The sequence below is a fragment of the Drosophila rhopaloa genome, unplaced genomic scaffold (genome assembly GCF_018152115.1).
Source record: "Drosophila rhopaloa isolate 14029-0021.01 unplaced genomic scaffold, ASM1815211v1 contig_2, whole genome shotgun sequence".
Lineage (NCBI taxonomy): Eukaryota > Metazoa > Arthropoda > Insecta > Diptera > Drosophilidae > Drosophila > Drosophila rhopaloa.
Genome location: NW_025335083.1, coordinates 1080831 through 1096515, shown reverse-complemented (window position 1 = coordinate 1096515; position 15685 = coordinate 1080831). Strand labels below are relative to the sequence as shown.

The 15685-nt window shown below is 36.2% G+C and overlaps 1 protein-coding gene across 1 annotated transcript in view; it reads left to right on the top strand.

Annotated features, from left to right (window-relative positions):
• Positions 1–13727, top strand: part of LOC108049449 (neuroguidin) — a 50959-nt gene extending 37232 nt beyond the window's left edge. Inside the window, exons 3-5 of the mRNA XM_044460336.1 lie at positions 12507–13177; positions 13241–13428; positions 13494–13727. Coding sequence (XP_044316271.1) covers positions 12507–13177; positions 13241–13428; positions 13494–13627 — 993 coding nt within the window. The 3' untranslated portion in view covers positions 13628–13727. The remainder of the gene's footprint in view (positions 1–12506; positions 13178–13240; positions 13429–13493) is intronic.
• The last annotated feature ends 1958 nt before the right edge of the window (positions 13728–15685 follow it).

The following is a 15685-nucleotide window of genomic DNA, read 5'->3' as shown; positions in this document are numbered from 1 at the left end:
AATCTATCTGATATATAATAACCCTTTCACTTTCCAAAAAGAAGGGTATAACAGAACACCACAGCATTTCTCGCTCATGAAGCGGCAGGACCACCTGCAAACCGGACAGTTGAAAATGGGCGGATACCAACCCCCAATGAAATAAAATCATGGCCACATAGGAAAAAAATGGAAAATAAGTACATATACATATGCACGCCCACTGCAAACAAGGTTGTCAGTGGAAAGGGCGTGGAAGAATAATAACAACAAGACTGGGAAAAAAATCCAGAAAAAATTGCGAATGGGGGAAATATTGGGGTGGAGTGGGAGACGGAGGAGGGGCGGTAAAAAATTATATTAAAAATGCAGTGTCCGAAAAGGGCGTAATACATGCAAAAACTCACACAGGCAGGCACACAGCTATAGCCACACGTGCCACAAAAAAATAATAAAACTGAAGGTTTTACTGAGTTGGGCCTGGTTCCATAGCGTTAATATATACACCTCTGCATATGAGTACACCATGCATATGTGTACACAATGAATATGTGTGTATGGAACATTTGTGTATTATTTACATATTAAAATCTGTTTGGGACAAAAAAAAAAGAACAGGAGAACCAGAAGCCCAAACTGTCCTGTTTCGAAAAATATGCGTTTTTAATTTTTGGCCGGAAAAATGGAATGCAATGTAAACAACCCAAATGAGATCGTAAATAGTAAAAAAAAACACTTGTACAGTGGACCGTTTGAAAATAATGGGTTACAATAATATTATTTAATTTTTATATAGCCAAGTGATGCTCTTCATAAATTAATAATTTACCTATTTTAATGCTAAAATATTGTATTATATTTATAACACTAGACAGTATTGTAAAAACAAATTGATTCACAGCCAATTAAATATTTTAATCGGGAAAGAGGTTTTGAGTTGTAATTTGTGACTATCGCTAAGGCACCATCAAAAATTTGTTGTTGTCCTTTTTCCCAAAATGTAATTAAAATAATTAACAACATCAAAATATATAACAATAATATAATGAAATGGAAAAAAATTTACGAACATTTTTTTATTCCTAACAAAATTAACACTGTACTTTAAATGAGTTGACCAATGAACCCAACAAAGTTAAGATGTAAACTTTTTATACATGTAATAATAAATTTAATTATGAAATTATACGTTACTGGTTCTTTAAGTTTTGTTTTGCTGTTTTCCGACTCTAAAAAACAATTCTTATTTTTAATAACGCATGTAATTTTAGTTAAGTTAAATTAATTAGAGTAACCATTTTAAGCTCTGGTAGAAAAATTAAAACGAGGAGAGGACAATGTGCTTTTATATTGCAAATCGATTATTGGTTCGGTCAGAAGTTTTTTACTTTTTTGTCACTTACAATTTTGAAAAAGGACCACTGTACAACGGTTAACCTGAAACGAAAAAATTAATTAAATGTAAAATCCCTATCCTTGATTAATGCGAACGGGAAGATAGCCTCCTTCTACACAAGTCGATTGGTTGAAGATACCAAAGGGTTAACGGCACAACCAAATGAAATAGATAAACCAGAAAAATCAGCTAGCGTATGATTGCATAAATGTAATAAGATTGCAAACAAAAAACAATTTTTATCCATTTGAGCTTGTCGCTCTCAGCCAGAAACCCTTTACATTTGTATCTTCAGATTCCCACCAGTGCATATCCGACCCTTATTCGTTGGGGAACATAATCCTGAATACTGGTTGACGCCTAACTTCAGATAAATAGAACAGGGTCGAAAACTCTTCCTTCATTACTTTTTCACGTTACAGTACTCTTTATAAATTATAAATTCGTTCAAATTTATATTGGTTTATTAGGTTTACAAGTGATTCTATGATACTTTTCGACTGGCGTGGCTCACGTTATAAAATCATCAATACCCAAAGAAAACTACCCTTGAAATCAATTCGATAAATTGTAAAATACCATCTAAACGTTACTGTCTCAAAAAACCTTTCCACTGCATACTTATTTATTGATTTGTTAATTTAACGTTTCTAACCTAATACTTAAGAGTAGCGCCCATTATTAAAAAAATATATATATAACCACCTACCTGAGTCCTGTTTAATTATAATTTTATTAAAACAAATTTAGTTTTGAGGTGTGTGGATAATTTTATTTGAGTTGTTAGTAATGCTAATAATCTTAAGAGAGTTAGAAAGATGATTTCTGGATCGAATATGTTATGAAAAATTGGCTTTGTCTTTTGCTAGAGATTTGGTTTTTATTTAAAAAAGGTTGTTAGCTTTAGGCAGTTTTTCTTTTCTTAAAATTAAATGCCAAAAATTCCATAATCATGTATCCAGAATGTTCTATCCATGTTGTAACTTGCAATACCATTAAAAACGTTGATCTCAATAAACAAAGATTTCCTGGCCATAAACGAAAGTTGAGTGGGCAGGAAACTTTTGGTTAGAGACGATGTTCTTATTATGCGAAATGTATTGTATACTGCCTTTATGATATGATAATTCTCGGAAAGATTTATCAGATTCGATTCTGTTTCGAGTTTCTCCAATGCTGTGTCATCAATTTATTTGTTTTTGGAGATCATTTATTGTCAAGATAGAAGACATTAATTCCCGAATGTGCAATCTTAGACTTCAAGGACTTTAAGCAACCAGCAATTGGAGCTTACACTGTCAAATCCCTCAAGAAAGTTTGTTCGAACGAAATCTTCCCGGTACTTCAGCCTGGACGGGCATGAAAACGTCTGCAATTGTCCTAGCGAATGGTCTTTGGAGTGGCCACGAAAAAAGTCTGCACTTGACATTAAACAGCGACAACATTTTCACTTTGCATGCAGAATGTCGACACAAAGGGCCCAGCATGGACTATCGGAGGCGTCTCATAGAGCAACTGACAACCGCATTGGCTCCCAGATCGCCTCCCCCAATTTACCGCCGCTAACAGACCGCGCTAAAACGTCAGCCAGACAGCGGCGGCGATGGCGGAAATAGAGCAAAAGTTGAAAACAAAAACGATGAGCGAAATGGAAAAAATGGCACACAAGCTACTTGAGCTCGAACCGGCGACGCTTTTCACATTCGCCGCCCAGTCCCACGCTCCTTTTTCCGTTCAAATCCCCTTTCTAGTATTTTTTCCGCGGACAGGCATGCGGCTGACGGGTTAAGGCGGGACAGTTGACCATCACGCTGGGCAATCGGGAGATGTGTGGGAGGGGTGTGGGAGGTGGGACGTGGGACGTCCATTCATTGCATGCTGGTCTGATTTTCCCCCTTGAACTGAAATCCAACTGCCAGTTTCTGTCCGACTCCTAGCCCCCCGTGTAATGGCAATAATTTTGACGTCTGTTTAGTTGGCCCTTAGCTTGGCCTCAACGCAAAGGATAATGGCCATCTGCAGGCAGAAGTGGCGAGGATTTGAGGACTCCTCTGCGGGATATGCGTCTCTTGGTGCGTTTGTTTTTAGAGCAGCGGAAGCGACTTTTAATCAGCGCTCCGTGACAATGAAAACTGATAGGTTGCCGGATGTCCTTTTGGAACGGGATTTTACCATCCAATGGCCATCAATCGCTTCTCAGCATTCCAACTGAATAGAACCAGAGAAAGATAATTGAGCGTTCTGGCGAATAAAACAAAAATATATAAATATTTTACGAATTATAAAAGTTTTTAAGAAAAGAGTCTAAATAACTTAAGAAAAATGCCGAATTTAAAAAGTATGAATTATAAAACCATTGCTGTTGGATTTACAAAGTTTTTATTAAACCAATTGTAAGGTAATTAAAATTTGGTTATTTTTTTTGAGAACTAACATCTCTTAAAACAAACGCAAGGATACAATTGGCATTTATAGAATAGACTCCTAATAGATTTGTAATTTTCTGCTCTTTGCCACCCATCGTAAGAACATCTCTTGGCCCATTTGCCTATGACTTGCCATTGTTTGCGCTACACTTCAACGCACTTTCGTCATTGATCCGGAGAGTCATGCAACCAGTCGGTCCTTCTGCCCTGTCCTTCCTGGTGAATAGTCCGCACCCCAAACTGGCCTCCCTTTTTTTTCAATTTTTTTTTCTGTTGAATTTATTTTCCATGCTTCCTCTCGCTCCCTCACACAAAACAACCGACCAGATCCAGCGGAATAACCCGCTCGCCCGCCGGAGTGTGTTGCATTATGCTGGGACATACGTTTTCAAATTCCATTCCTGCGTAGGATTTTTTCATCCATTACTCAAATCTTTGTGTTTGTATTTTTGTGAGGGCGTGGAAAGGGGATGGTGGCACGTATGTTGCCAGGTTGCCACGTACGGGGGCACGGCGCTAAGCTTTGACTTGGGATTTGCATTTTTTACGCGCCGAGGACCAACTCGCCCCATGCACTTGCTGGCAGAGACCGAATTGGGGGAAGGGTCGGATCGGTGGAGCGAGGAATGGCTTCCACTTTTGCTGATGTCGGGATTTTTTTTTCATACCCTATATGGGACAGTCATGATAATGGGAGAGTCTTAATACACAAAAACCATTTAATTATGTTTACTCATAAAATAATTTATAATTTATTTTAATGGTTTTTTAATCAACTTTCTGTTGTTTCTAAATTGTCCCTCATTGATGTGATATTGTATCTAATGTGCTGTAAAACCAGTTTCATGTTATTTTCACAGTTAAAATATATTAAAAAGACTCAAAACTAAAATTGTAGGGGAATGTACAATTTTTATATATTACTTTTTATCAGATAAAAAGACATTTTTTAGTAACATGAAGGTACCAATAGGCAGATTAAGTATCTAGTAGTTGAGACCTTTAAAAAAGCTTTATTGTTGGCTTTTTTGTTACGGGTAGCCCTGTTTTTTCCACAATTCTCTTTTCCCTGCATCCCTTAGCATGTTTCCTTCAGTCAATGTGTCCTGTTTTGGGATAAAAATCCATTTCATCATCTGGGTTTCCTCTGTTCTCAGCCTTTCCTTCTGATGCTTTGTCTGATCGCGTTGAAATTGTAATGAGATTTTGTTTTGGGTCGTCTTGTGTGTATGTATTTTGCCGAGAAGCTGGCGGAAATTTTACGGTAATATGCTTTCTGGGCGTGTATGCCAACCAGACTTTTTCTGTTTAATTATAAAAATTTATCTGCGGCTCGCATCGGTAGGTAGCCTTATACTTTCTGCGAGCCATTCTCTAGTCCACGATTTGTGGTTGACAAGTTATGCATATAACAGCATTCATCGCTCGAAAGCAAGTTTGGCAGTCAGTCTGTCATCCCTTCCTTATGGATAAGTATCCGTATCCTTTCTGTCCCGTCCTCGGTTAAATTGTTTTTTTGTTTTCAATGCTTTTATCCCCTTCCGTGCGAGTTTTTAATAAATTAGACCGTTCCCTTGTAAGACAGTTCTTTTAAATCTACTCAGTTTATAAACGAGGCTAGGGTGGTGCGTGAGTTAACTTCTCAGCTAAGAAAATAAACATTGCAAGACCGCGCTGTTCGTTTCTTTAGAGAAATATTTAAAATAAACATTTTAGCGTCTGATATTCACTTGATTGATAATATTATTAGTTTCATTTCAGAAAGGACTATTTTGAGAGTAAGAGTTTTTGTTAACGTTAAGTCGATTTATCATTAAATCGACATCACGACAATCTCCTTATTACCACTTAGGCCATTTAGTATTTAAATTGTTATTTCATACTTTATAAAGTTAAATTAATAAAGTATATGCAATACCTTTTCAAGTATCTCTTTTGGACAGCAACAGAAATATTTAGCCATCCAATAAAAAATAGACAGAACAACGTTTGCTATCTCTGTTTTTTCGCAGCTCTCTCAGAACAATACACAATTTCCAATTAAGCGACAGTTTGTCCACTTCTCCACCGACTGCCTCTATATGCTTGTGCGCATCTACGAGTATAGACAGTCTAACCCGTTCCCCCAAATATCCATCTGCACCATTCGAAACATTTTTGGTGGGCCTGGCTGTTGTTTTTATTCGGTTTAGGCAAGGCTCAATACCAAATTGTATTTAAAATTTATATAAAATTCGCGGAGTATTTGTTGTGACAACCGGTGTCTGTGCCCAACCGGTAGTGCTCCATCCACCAACTCCACCTGCCAAATAGCAGAAGCTAACACACGGTTATTTCTGCCCGTTCTGCAATCAACGTTCAAAATTCGCGCAATTTATGCATGCATGGTGAGAGGCCGGAAAAGGTGGAGTTCTGGCTGTGTGGGCTTGTACAAATGGCAAAAAGCCTCTGCCTGGGCCCCCTTTTCGTACCACCTCCCAAATTCCCACATTCGCGAGTCGCGATGTTATTTCCACTGGCGACCAAGAACTCTGCGCTTGTTTATATTATTGGCACGTAAATTTATTTTCCGATTCTACTTTCTAAAGTTTGTATCAAAACTACGATACTAACAATATTTTTTAACTGACGTCAAATTTATACCGTTATGAGAGAAAGCAATTTTTAACTACAGAAAGATAGAACAAGGAGTTACGTGTAAAAAAAAAGTGCCTTTTGAACATTGAACTAGGAGCTCAAGTAGATTTTTCAATTTATTAATTTAATAAGGTATTATTCCACAATCCATAAAATGTACTTTTTACAAGTCATGTCGAATCATACGGTGTTATTTCCTATTGGTTTAAATCAGGCAAGTCGGGAAAGTGTTCTAAAACCTTTTTTGTTGTACGACTTAAATGGGCAGCTGCGTTATCCCGCATGTAAACTTTTTTATCTCTGTCGTTTTTCTTTTAATAACAAAAAGAAGCCTTTTATCAACAAAAAACGTTGAGCTCCCGGAATATACAAGAGCTACAGATTTCGGATTTTCTTACGCAACGCACTGTTATATAAAAGAAGTACAAAATAATTTGATTCCATTTACAAATTACATCCAAAGCAAAAAATTATTTTGTACTAATTTTATTCATAATTGCAAAAAAATTATTTGGAACCGTCATTCATCGATTGAACGAAATATGGGAGAAATGAGCTAAACTACATAATTTTCAAGATACCAATATTCGACACGTGCATAATGGTATTTAATTGAATGGCTATATATGCCCTTGGAATGTTGAATAGAAGCAATGTAAAAAATAATTTAAAGTGCTCGGGGAAAAATTAGGAAAGCCGGGCTTTGGTGTAAAATCCGGGGCCCTTTGACCTTAGCACTCGATTGAGATCATGGTATATCAATGTTTGAGGGCCCCTTTCATATTCTGACAATATTCAAAAATCTCTTTTGCTTGGTGTCTTAGTTACTTAGACATTTCTTGTAAAGAACTCTCGGGTATTCCACTTCTAGGTTACAATAAAGATGAGGCCTAGAACAGACCAAAGAATAATTAGGTCTTGTTTTTTTTCTATTGCTTTCGATATCGTTTTGTCTACGGTTTCCTATCACATGTTGTCCCAATTCCAGGGAATCTGCCATTTTATGGCCGAAAAAATCCTTTTGGATTCCCCAACTGAAGATTTGACTGCTTCCTGGCAAAAAACTGGCCAACAAAGAATGACGAAGGGGGCAGCATCATCAATATGCAAAGCTTCAGTTAGAGTGGAAAAGGGACAGTGGATGCCAGAGAGAAAAAGGTTAGGAGCTGTCCACTAAACACTGATTCAAAATTCCTTATTTTGTATAGGAAATTTACAAATTTTTTTCATTTAACAGAAATTAGAAATTGTAACTAACTAAACCCTATTTTCGAAAAAATGAAAGAGAATGAACGCACAAATGCGTATTAAGGATACATTTCCAGATGCATTTTATATTTATAAATAAAATGAAGACTTTCAATTCTTTTCAATTTTAAAAGCACATAAATAAGTGCTGTTTTACCAACTTTATAAAAATAAGAAATAAAGAATACGCATATTCTCTCTAGCATTCTACCTGTTTGTCTGCAAAAAAAAATAGTTAGTTTACGAGCAAAATTTAGCCGACTTGGCCACTGTGGCTGTCATTCAATGCGTCCTTGCTGCTCTGCTCACGTTTCATGCTGTCCAATTATGCCGCACACATGCAAATGCAACGTGCAGCGGCGGGAATCTGCCGGCACCCTTCCCCCCCAGCCCCGCACCTAGCCACCCAATCACTCGACGCGCTTGCTCGGCCCGCGAGGCTTTTGGCCAGAAGCGGCAAAGTGACACGAACCAGGCCCAAACGACCAGCGAACAAACGACACATGGGTGGCATAACGACTTGGTGGGTGGAGGGTGGTCCAACTGGACAGTCCTTGGGCAGGAGTTTCAGGGATCGAGGCTCAACTCTGTTTCAATTTGCACCCCCGCAGACGCGGCAATCGCTCAGCCGACCCACTGCACCGGCATCACCACCACCCATGCAACCCAACCCACCCATGCACCACCACCCACTTTTCGCGAAGCGCAGAAATTCGGAGAATGGGACAGAGGACGTGTTGTTGCTGACTCTTTCAGGCCGCACCATCTGCATATGGTTGTTGTTTCGCTTTTTGGCCATGGCTAGTCTGATTCGTAGTTGTTGTTGTCCATGTTGCCGCTATCCGCTATGTGCGTTTGTTGAAACAATCGATTTATTTTCGGTTTCGTTTCTGATTGGCAATATTTCATAGCAATGTCGTTCCGTTTTTGTTCGCGGGTTCCCCTGTTTGTGTGTGCCTCTAATATTTGTATTTTTTAAATAATAACGAACAGTGTGAGATGGAATAGGAATGTGTAGATTGGTAAAACTGGCGAATACAGAAAAATATTCAGGTGGGACAAATATATTGTACTCTAATTTGTTTATTTAGGTGAGTCTAGACTCAAAGTTATCAAATTGTGAGCGACACCAAAACTTAAGAATTCCAGTTCAACGCTAAATTTGTACTATTTTAATATCGAGCATCTGTTCTTAAGGTATATTTAATACACTTGCAGTCTTATCGAAAACTGATGAAAGCTGTCACTGCCCGCATATACATACATTTGACAATAAGGTTATAGTAAACTTAAGAGAAAATTGAATAAAAGCACATAATTCTTCGAAAATAACAACATTTTTACGATGGTTCATATGCCAGCTTGGGATATAGTTATCGCCGTGGCATCAGAAAGGGCTAATGAATGATGTAATGCAGGCAGACAGCATTAAACGTATACATTTGGTATACTTTTATTGAAATTCTGTAAATACAAATCTTTTTCATAAACACTTGTAAAAAGTCAATTTTCGGTGTTTAAATAATATTAAAATGTAGTCAAAACGGTCATACGCATATTTGCGTGGTCATATATGGATGCAATACTCGCCAAAGTACATCAACTAGGATTTATATTTCCTAAGATCTCTTCATTTACACAGATAAAGGGGCACGACTAGAAAGAACATATTTATATGGTCGAAAACGATTACAGTTAGCTGTACTATACTTTTGCACTATTACAACATACAATTAAAAGATACACAAACTGGTTGATATATATATAGAAAAAGTGATAAAATTAATTATATTAATTTAATTAATGAATAATACTTTAAATTGATTAAAGTTTTATGAGCGAGAGTATTTCAAAAATCTTCGAAATATAATTTTCATACGATTTTATTTGACAGTCATCCCCATCGCATTTATAGTCTGTCAATAATTGTGTGCCCAATTCCAATTTCAGCCTATAAATATGTAAAGGATTTACGCAATTACCACAGACACAGCTAAACCACATGCAAGCACGGAGTGACATTTATTTATGACATTAATGCATAAAATAATATAAAAATAAATTGGATGCGAAAAACCCGCCCAAAATAATTCCAGGCGATACTGAAATTTCGCAGTTGCCCTCATGACCAGTAGAAGGGGCTTATTAAGGGTAGGGAAAGGATGGGGCCAGACGCCATCAAATGTTGTCATTAAATTCAGTTGAAAAACAAACAGAAATTGCAGTTTATATTTTATTCATGCAACCGAAAAAATTGGCAGGAAAATGGTTTGTTATTCGCATTGTAGGCTTTGACAGCAAACAGAGTTCTAGCGGGTATACATATGTATGTTCGTATACCGAAAGCTCGCTACCCCTAGATATGTACATCAGGGCGGTGCAAATTTATATAAACATTTGAAGGATCTACCCTCATTCGATTTTCCTATACGCTTTGCTGCATTTAAGGCATATAAGAAATAAATAACTTTAAAAAATTAATTATATGGACTGCGTATCGGATTCCAAATTTATCACTCATATGCACAGTTGCCTTCGATCAAAAAATATATTCTATTTTAAATTACGTGCCGTATAAGTCATTTAAATTTTTTTTAAAGAGTTTTGCAGTTGTTATAAACATTTAGGGCACAACACTATTCGGTTTTTGGACCACCCTACTATGCATATATAGATTCAATTGCATTTGCATTGAATACCTTTCACCGATTTCTGTGTTGTGCTTTTGCACTTGGAACCCCTTTTTATTCTCTTCGACAGCGTTCCTTCAAAAATTACAATTACAAACATTGCATCGTTTTGGCACCTGCATTTGAAAATCCTACAAAAGCTCGTCGAATTTAATCATTTTTTTCGGTGTCTGAGAAAAAGTAGGGATTTAGGAAATATGGTATGTAAGTCGAAACGAGCTTTATCGTATCGAAAGAATTGGGAAAGTAAATGAAAAAAAAAATTTTTTAACAATATGGGAATACTCCGAAAAATAGTAGACTTAAACAATTTTTAATGATATAAAAAGAGGACGACTATATCATAAAGATGCCATAAAAACGAAAAAATTTATTGGATGCCTAGAATTATTTTAGGCTATCACCACTACACAGCCGTATAAAGCTAAATTCCAAATCGCGGGGAAAATATAGCTGACAGACAGCCACAATCGCTTACCTACCGTATTAAAATCAAAATAAAGGACAGTAGTCGTAAATCGAGTTATGGGCTTAGCCTGAAGTGGACACAATTATCGCATCAGGAAATCGATAGGTAACCTAATAAGAATATCGAGGATCCTGATATACTTTTTGCGACTTAAGGCAGGCTTGCACCTTGTTGGCGCCCAAAACCTGATTTTTTTCTGGAATTTATTTCTTGGAAAGTATGGTAGGTGTGGGAATAAAATTTTAGCCAGTTGTAGGGTACAGTTTATTGAAGCTACACAATTTTTTTGAGTGCGATCCAAGCGAAGGGGGGAGGAGGAGTACCGAACAATGGCGGCATGTCCGCGAAAAACTCGTCCTCATGGCGGATTTTTTGGAATTTTAAGAAATAATCTGAAACGCAAAAAACGAATATATTCTTAATCTGTACACTTGCTCGTATGGTTTGAACTAGGATAATTGAAAAAACATAAAAAATGCAAAAATTATGAGCTTTTGAAAAAAAAATCGGTTTTTTCCTCATTTTTTCGTTACTCATTATTTTTTTAAATAAACAATTTTTAATATTTTCAAAAGATCCTAGTCTATACCATGCACATACTTCTGAGGAACATGTATAAAAAATTTCATGACGATTGCTCAATTTTTGCGGCTTGTACGACTTCCGCCAACTCGGAAAACATGGTTTCGAGAAAAACGCGTTTGAAAATTTTCACTATAATGGCAACGCACTTGACACCGGTTCACCAAACGGCCGATAACTTTCGTAATTCAAGAGATTTCGACTTGAAATTTTAGGAGAGTAAAATTAAAACATGTATGTATCCAAAACTGAAAAAAAAAAAAAATTTGATTTTTTTGACTTCACAAGGTGCAAGCCTGCCTTAACTGAATTAGTAAACATATTTTCCAAAATATAAAAATATAATTTAAAAAGAAATTAACTTTGCTTTCAAAAAAACAATTTAAAAAAAAACGCTTCAAAAATAATATGAACATTTGTTAAAAATTTAGCTATCAATCCTACGGGTTGTTTTGTACTCGACCACGTTGCTGTCAAATAATTTTTGCTTTGTACACTGCAGACAAAACTCGCCAACCAAATGTAACAAAAACCCAAACGAAAAATTGGGATGGATTTTATTTTGCAATTAATCTCTAAAATAGACAATACCAAACAAGGCTTCCCCATGTCACCACTAAATTGCCAGCCGACTGGTTTATTAATATTAATTGAAAATAAATGCAACCGGGACGGTCAAAAAACAGATGCCTCTGAGGTGAAAAGTGGGCGGTAAAGTACGCGGACAAAAATTTTGTAAAATGCAAATAATTAAATGGCGTCCAATAAAATATGCAAATGAGTTACGCTGCACTTAGCTGGGCAATATAAAATGTTGGCCTGAAATAACAAAATTGGCTTTGGAACTGGTCTGGTGCAGGTGCATGTTGTAAGCACACCAACAAAAATAGTTTTACTACACGATTGAGGGTCTCAATAATTTGGATGCTGGAACTCTCCCGACATATAAAATTAAAATTTTTTATACTTCAATTAACATATTTTATACAAACATCCTCATAAATATTCCTAATTGTCAATGAATATATCTTATACTATTTTATTTGTTTGCCTTCTTATATTTTAAATTTTTCTTTAAGGCTCTCGACCACGATTGTGAAGTTCAGGGTCAGGACATCCCGCAGGCTATTCAGCTGCTTGGGGAAATGAACAGCAACGTGAAGCAGGTGACTGATTTGGTAGAGGGCATGCTGCAGCGGGTTAAGCGCGGCGAGCTGACCACGGAATACGGCCTGAGCTTCCTTGAGGTGAAGTACCACATGCTGCTTGACTATTTGATCAACCTGACCTACGTGGTTCTACGCAAATGTTCCGGCGAAACCATTGAGGGTGATCCCTCTATCGAACGCCTGATCGAGATTCGCACTGTGCTGGAGAAGATTCGGCCCATTGACCACAAGTTGCGCTACCAGATCGACAAGCTTGTGAAGACAGCCACTACTGGCGTGTCGAGTAGTACAGATCCGATTCTTTACAAGCCCAATCCAGATGATATGATGAGCAGTGCAGCCGGGGCAGGTCACAACGAAGATGGTGCGCCGGATGACAGCGAAGAGGACGACGAGGATGACGATGATGAGGAGGATGAAGATGAGGCCGGAGCAGCGAAAATGCCCCGCAAGGCGGCCACAGCTGGAAAGTCCGGAGTGTATGTGCCGCCGCGCATCAAGCCAGTTTACTACGATGGTGACGAACGCGATGCTGACAAGGAGAAAAAGGCCATGGACCGGGCCAAGAAGCGGGCGATCACGTAATGGACAACTTTTCCCATCTTAGTTTCCATTTTTATGCAGATGATTTGCCTTTTTTCCAGGTCTTCCATGCTGCAGGACCTCAAAGAGGAGTACTTGGACGCCCCCACTGAGATTTCGTCTGGCTCGCGGGCTCAGCAGCTGTTATCCCATGCACAGAAGGAAAAACAGGAGTACGAGGAGACCTATTTGATGCGTCTGCCTGTGACTAAGGCTGAAAAGCATCGTCAGCGCAAACTGACCACGTTGGGTACGCTCTTGTATTTATGCTTTTCTTATGTATAATTTCTAACCGATTGATTTACCAATCCGCAGGCACACTTGGCGATGAAATTCTTGGGGAGATTAGTCGAGAATCGGCGCTGCGTGGAGATGGAAGCAAAAAGCGCAAGTTGGCCAAAAAGGGAAAGGGGAAAAAACGCGGCGGTAAAAAGCGAAAGTTCCATTAATTGGGAGGATATAAACCTCTTAAATAGTGTCAACAACTTTTAGTTTAAATAACAGCTGTAAAACCTTCAAAAAAGTTATAAAAGTCTTATTTTTAATCGATTCGATGAGTTTTTTAATATTTTTCATCTTAGTAGACTAAATGTTTTTCATTTATTTTAATATGAGAACACTTATTTCTTTGTGTAATGTTAAGTTTTTCCAATTATTGTTTAACGGAATTTTCATTAAAACTTTTTTATATTTAAATATTACAATACAATCGTGTTTTTAATTATTTCAAGAACCAACAACATATTTCATTTGTTTTTCAGCTAACACATTTGAAAATGCTTATCCAGCAAGTCGCTTAAATGCGTTCAAATAATTAAAATTCAAAATAACACGCATTGTAACCTGCATGCAAAATTATAAATTTAAGTTTATTCAGAGACCTACAAAAATTCAAAACTTTAAAAAAAGTTTACAAAATGAAAACAAATTTAGGAACATAATAGCTGTGGAAAATTTTCGCTATTACAAAGTAAATGTTAATTTTGAAACTAAAAACTTGAGGTACAGCTAAATTAGTTATAACGAATACAACCATATTTTGTTGTTTTTAGGAGTCACAGCAAAAATTGTAAACCTTTGGGCAAACGTAAACTATTGGAGACTTTATGATTTGGGAACTCTTGTTTTGAAATAAAAATTAATTCAAAATCCAATGCAGCTTTAAACATACTGTAAAAATGCAAACCCAAAACTAGAAACAAAAAAACCAAAACTTCAGTGAAAAAAGCAGATGCCTTAACAAGAGACCGGTTTATACAGTAAGAAATGAACGAAACTTGAAAAATATGTTAATAAAATCTTTTGAGTTAACGTATAGAAAAGGAAAGATCGGAAGAAAGACTACATACAACTATGATAACGTAAGCCCCACCCAAAAAGCAAAAAAAAAACTAAAAATTTAAAAGAGAATATTTGATAAACTTTTAAACCAGTAAGCGAAAGAATACTTATTTTAGTTTCAACCAAAAAACTCCTAAAAACAACTGAATTTAGACACAAAATTTTATATATTTCTTAAATATTGATTAAAATAAAATTAAGCAACACATTTTGAATAATCCAAACGGAAGAGATGACACGTCCACTTAAGAAGTTTTTAAACGTATGCGAAAAACCAAAACAAAACAAGTTATGTGTAAAACTTATTAAAACGCGCGGAGAAAGAATGAGAGGGTTCGTGGGAAAACTATATAAACCAACATAAAATTAATACTAATAATTGTAAATGATAAACACAAAAAGAAAAAATAGAACTAAGTTAAATAAGACAGCAAGAAAACAAACAACATTTTGGCTTCTACAACCAACTTTGTCTAAGGATGTCAAATTTCTTCAAAATTTTCTTGTAACAACTTTTTGGCTATAAATTTAAAAGACAAGCAACGATAGGCAGACAACTGAAAAATTACCACATAAATGCAATAGAACTCAAAATTATTTACAGGCAGCAAGCAAACAGATGTTTTTAAGTGTAATTAAATAAATTAATTTAATTAATTTATTTATTTTTAAAGCTGAAAGACTGAATATGTTAAAATGAAAACCAAAACGTAACAAAAACGATGAAGTGAAAACGATATGTACTTTTTCTTGAGTGTGTGTATGAACTTAAATAATTTTAATAGCCGAATTTCTAGCACAAATTTTAAAACGACTAAAAAATTATTTACTTATATTTTAAATTTGTTTTTTGAGTATAAATTTAATTTTTTATTTTTTCAAAGTAAATTTATTATTTCTTTATATGTAAAAGAAAGTGAAAAGCATGGAAACGGATACAAAAGAATATATTGCAAAATGTAAAGACAAAAAAAAACAAAGTGAAAACAACCAAACAAAAGTCGCCTTAGCCAAGCACCACAAAGCAAAAAGATACGATATGAATCGAAAAATTTGTAAAAACAAAATACCATACTTAACTACGAATTATTTGTTGTAATTTAATGTAATGAACAAACTGAAACTCACACAGCAGCAAAAACATCTACAACAAAATAGTGCAAAAG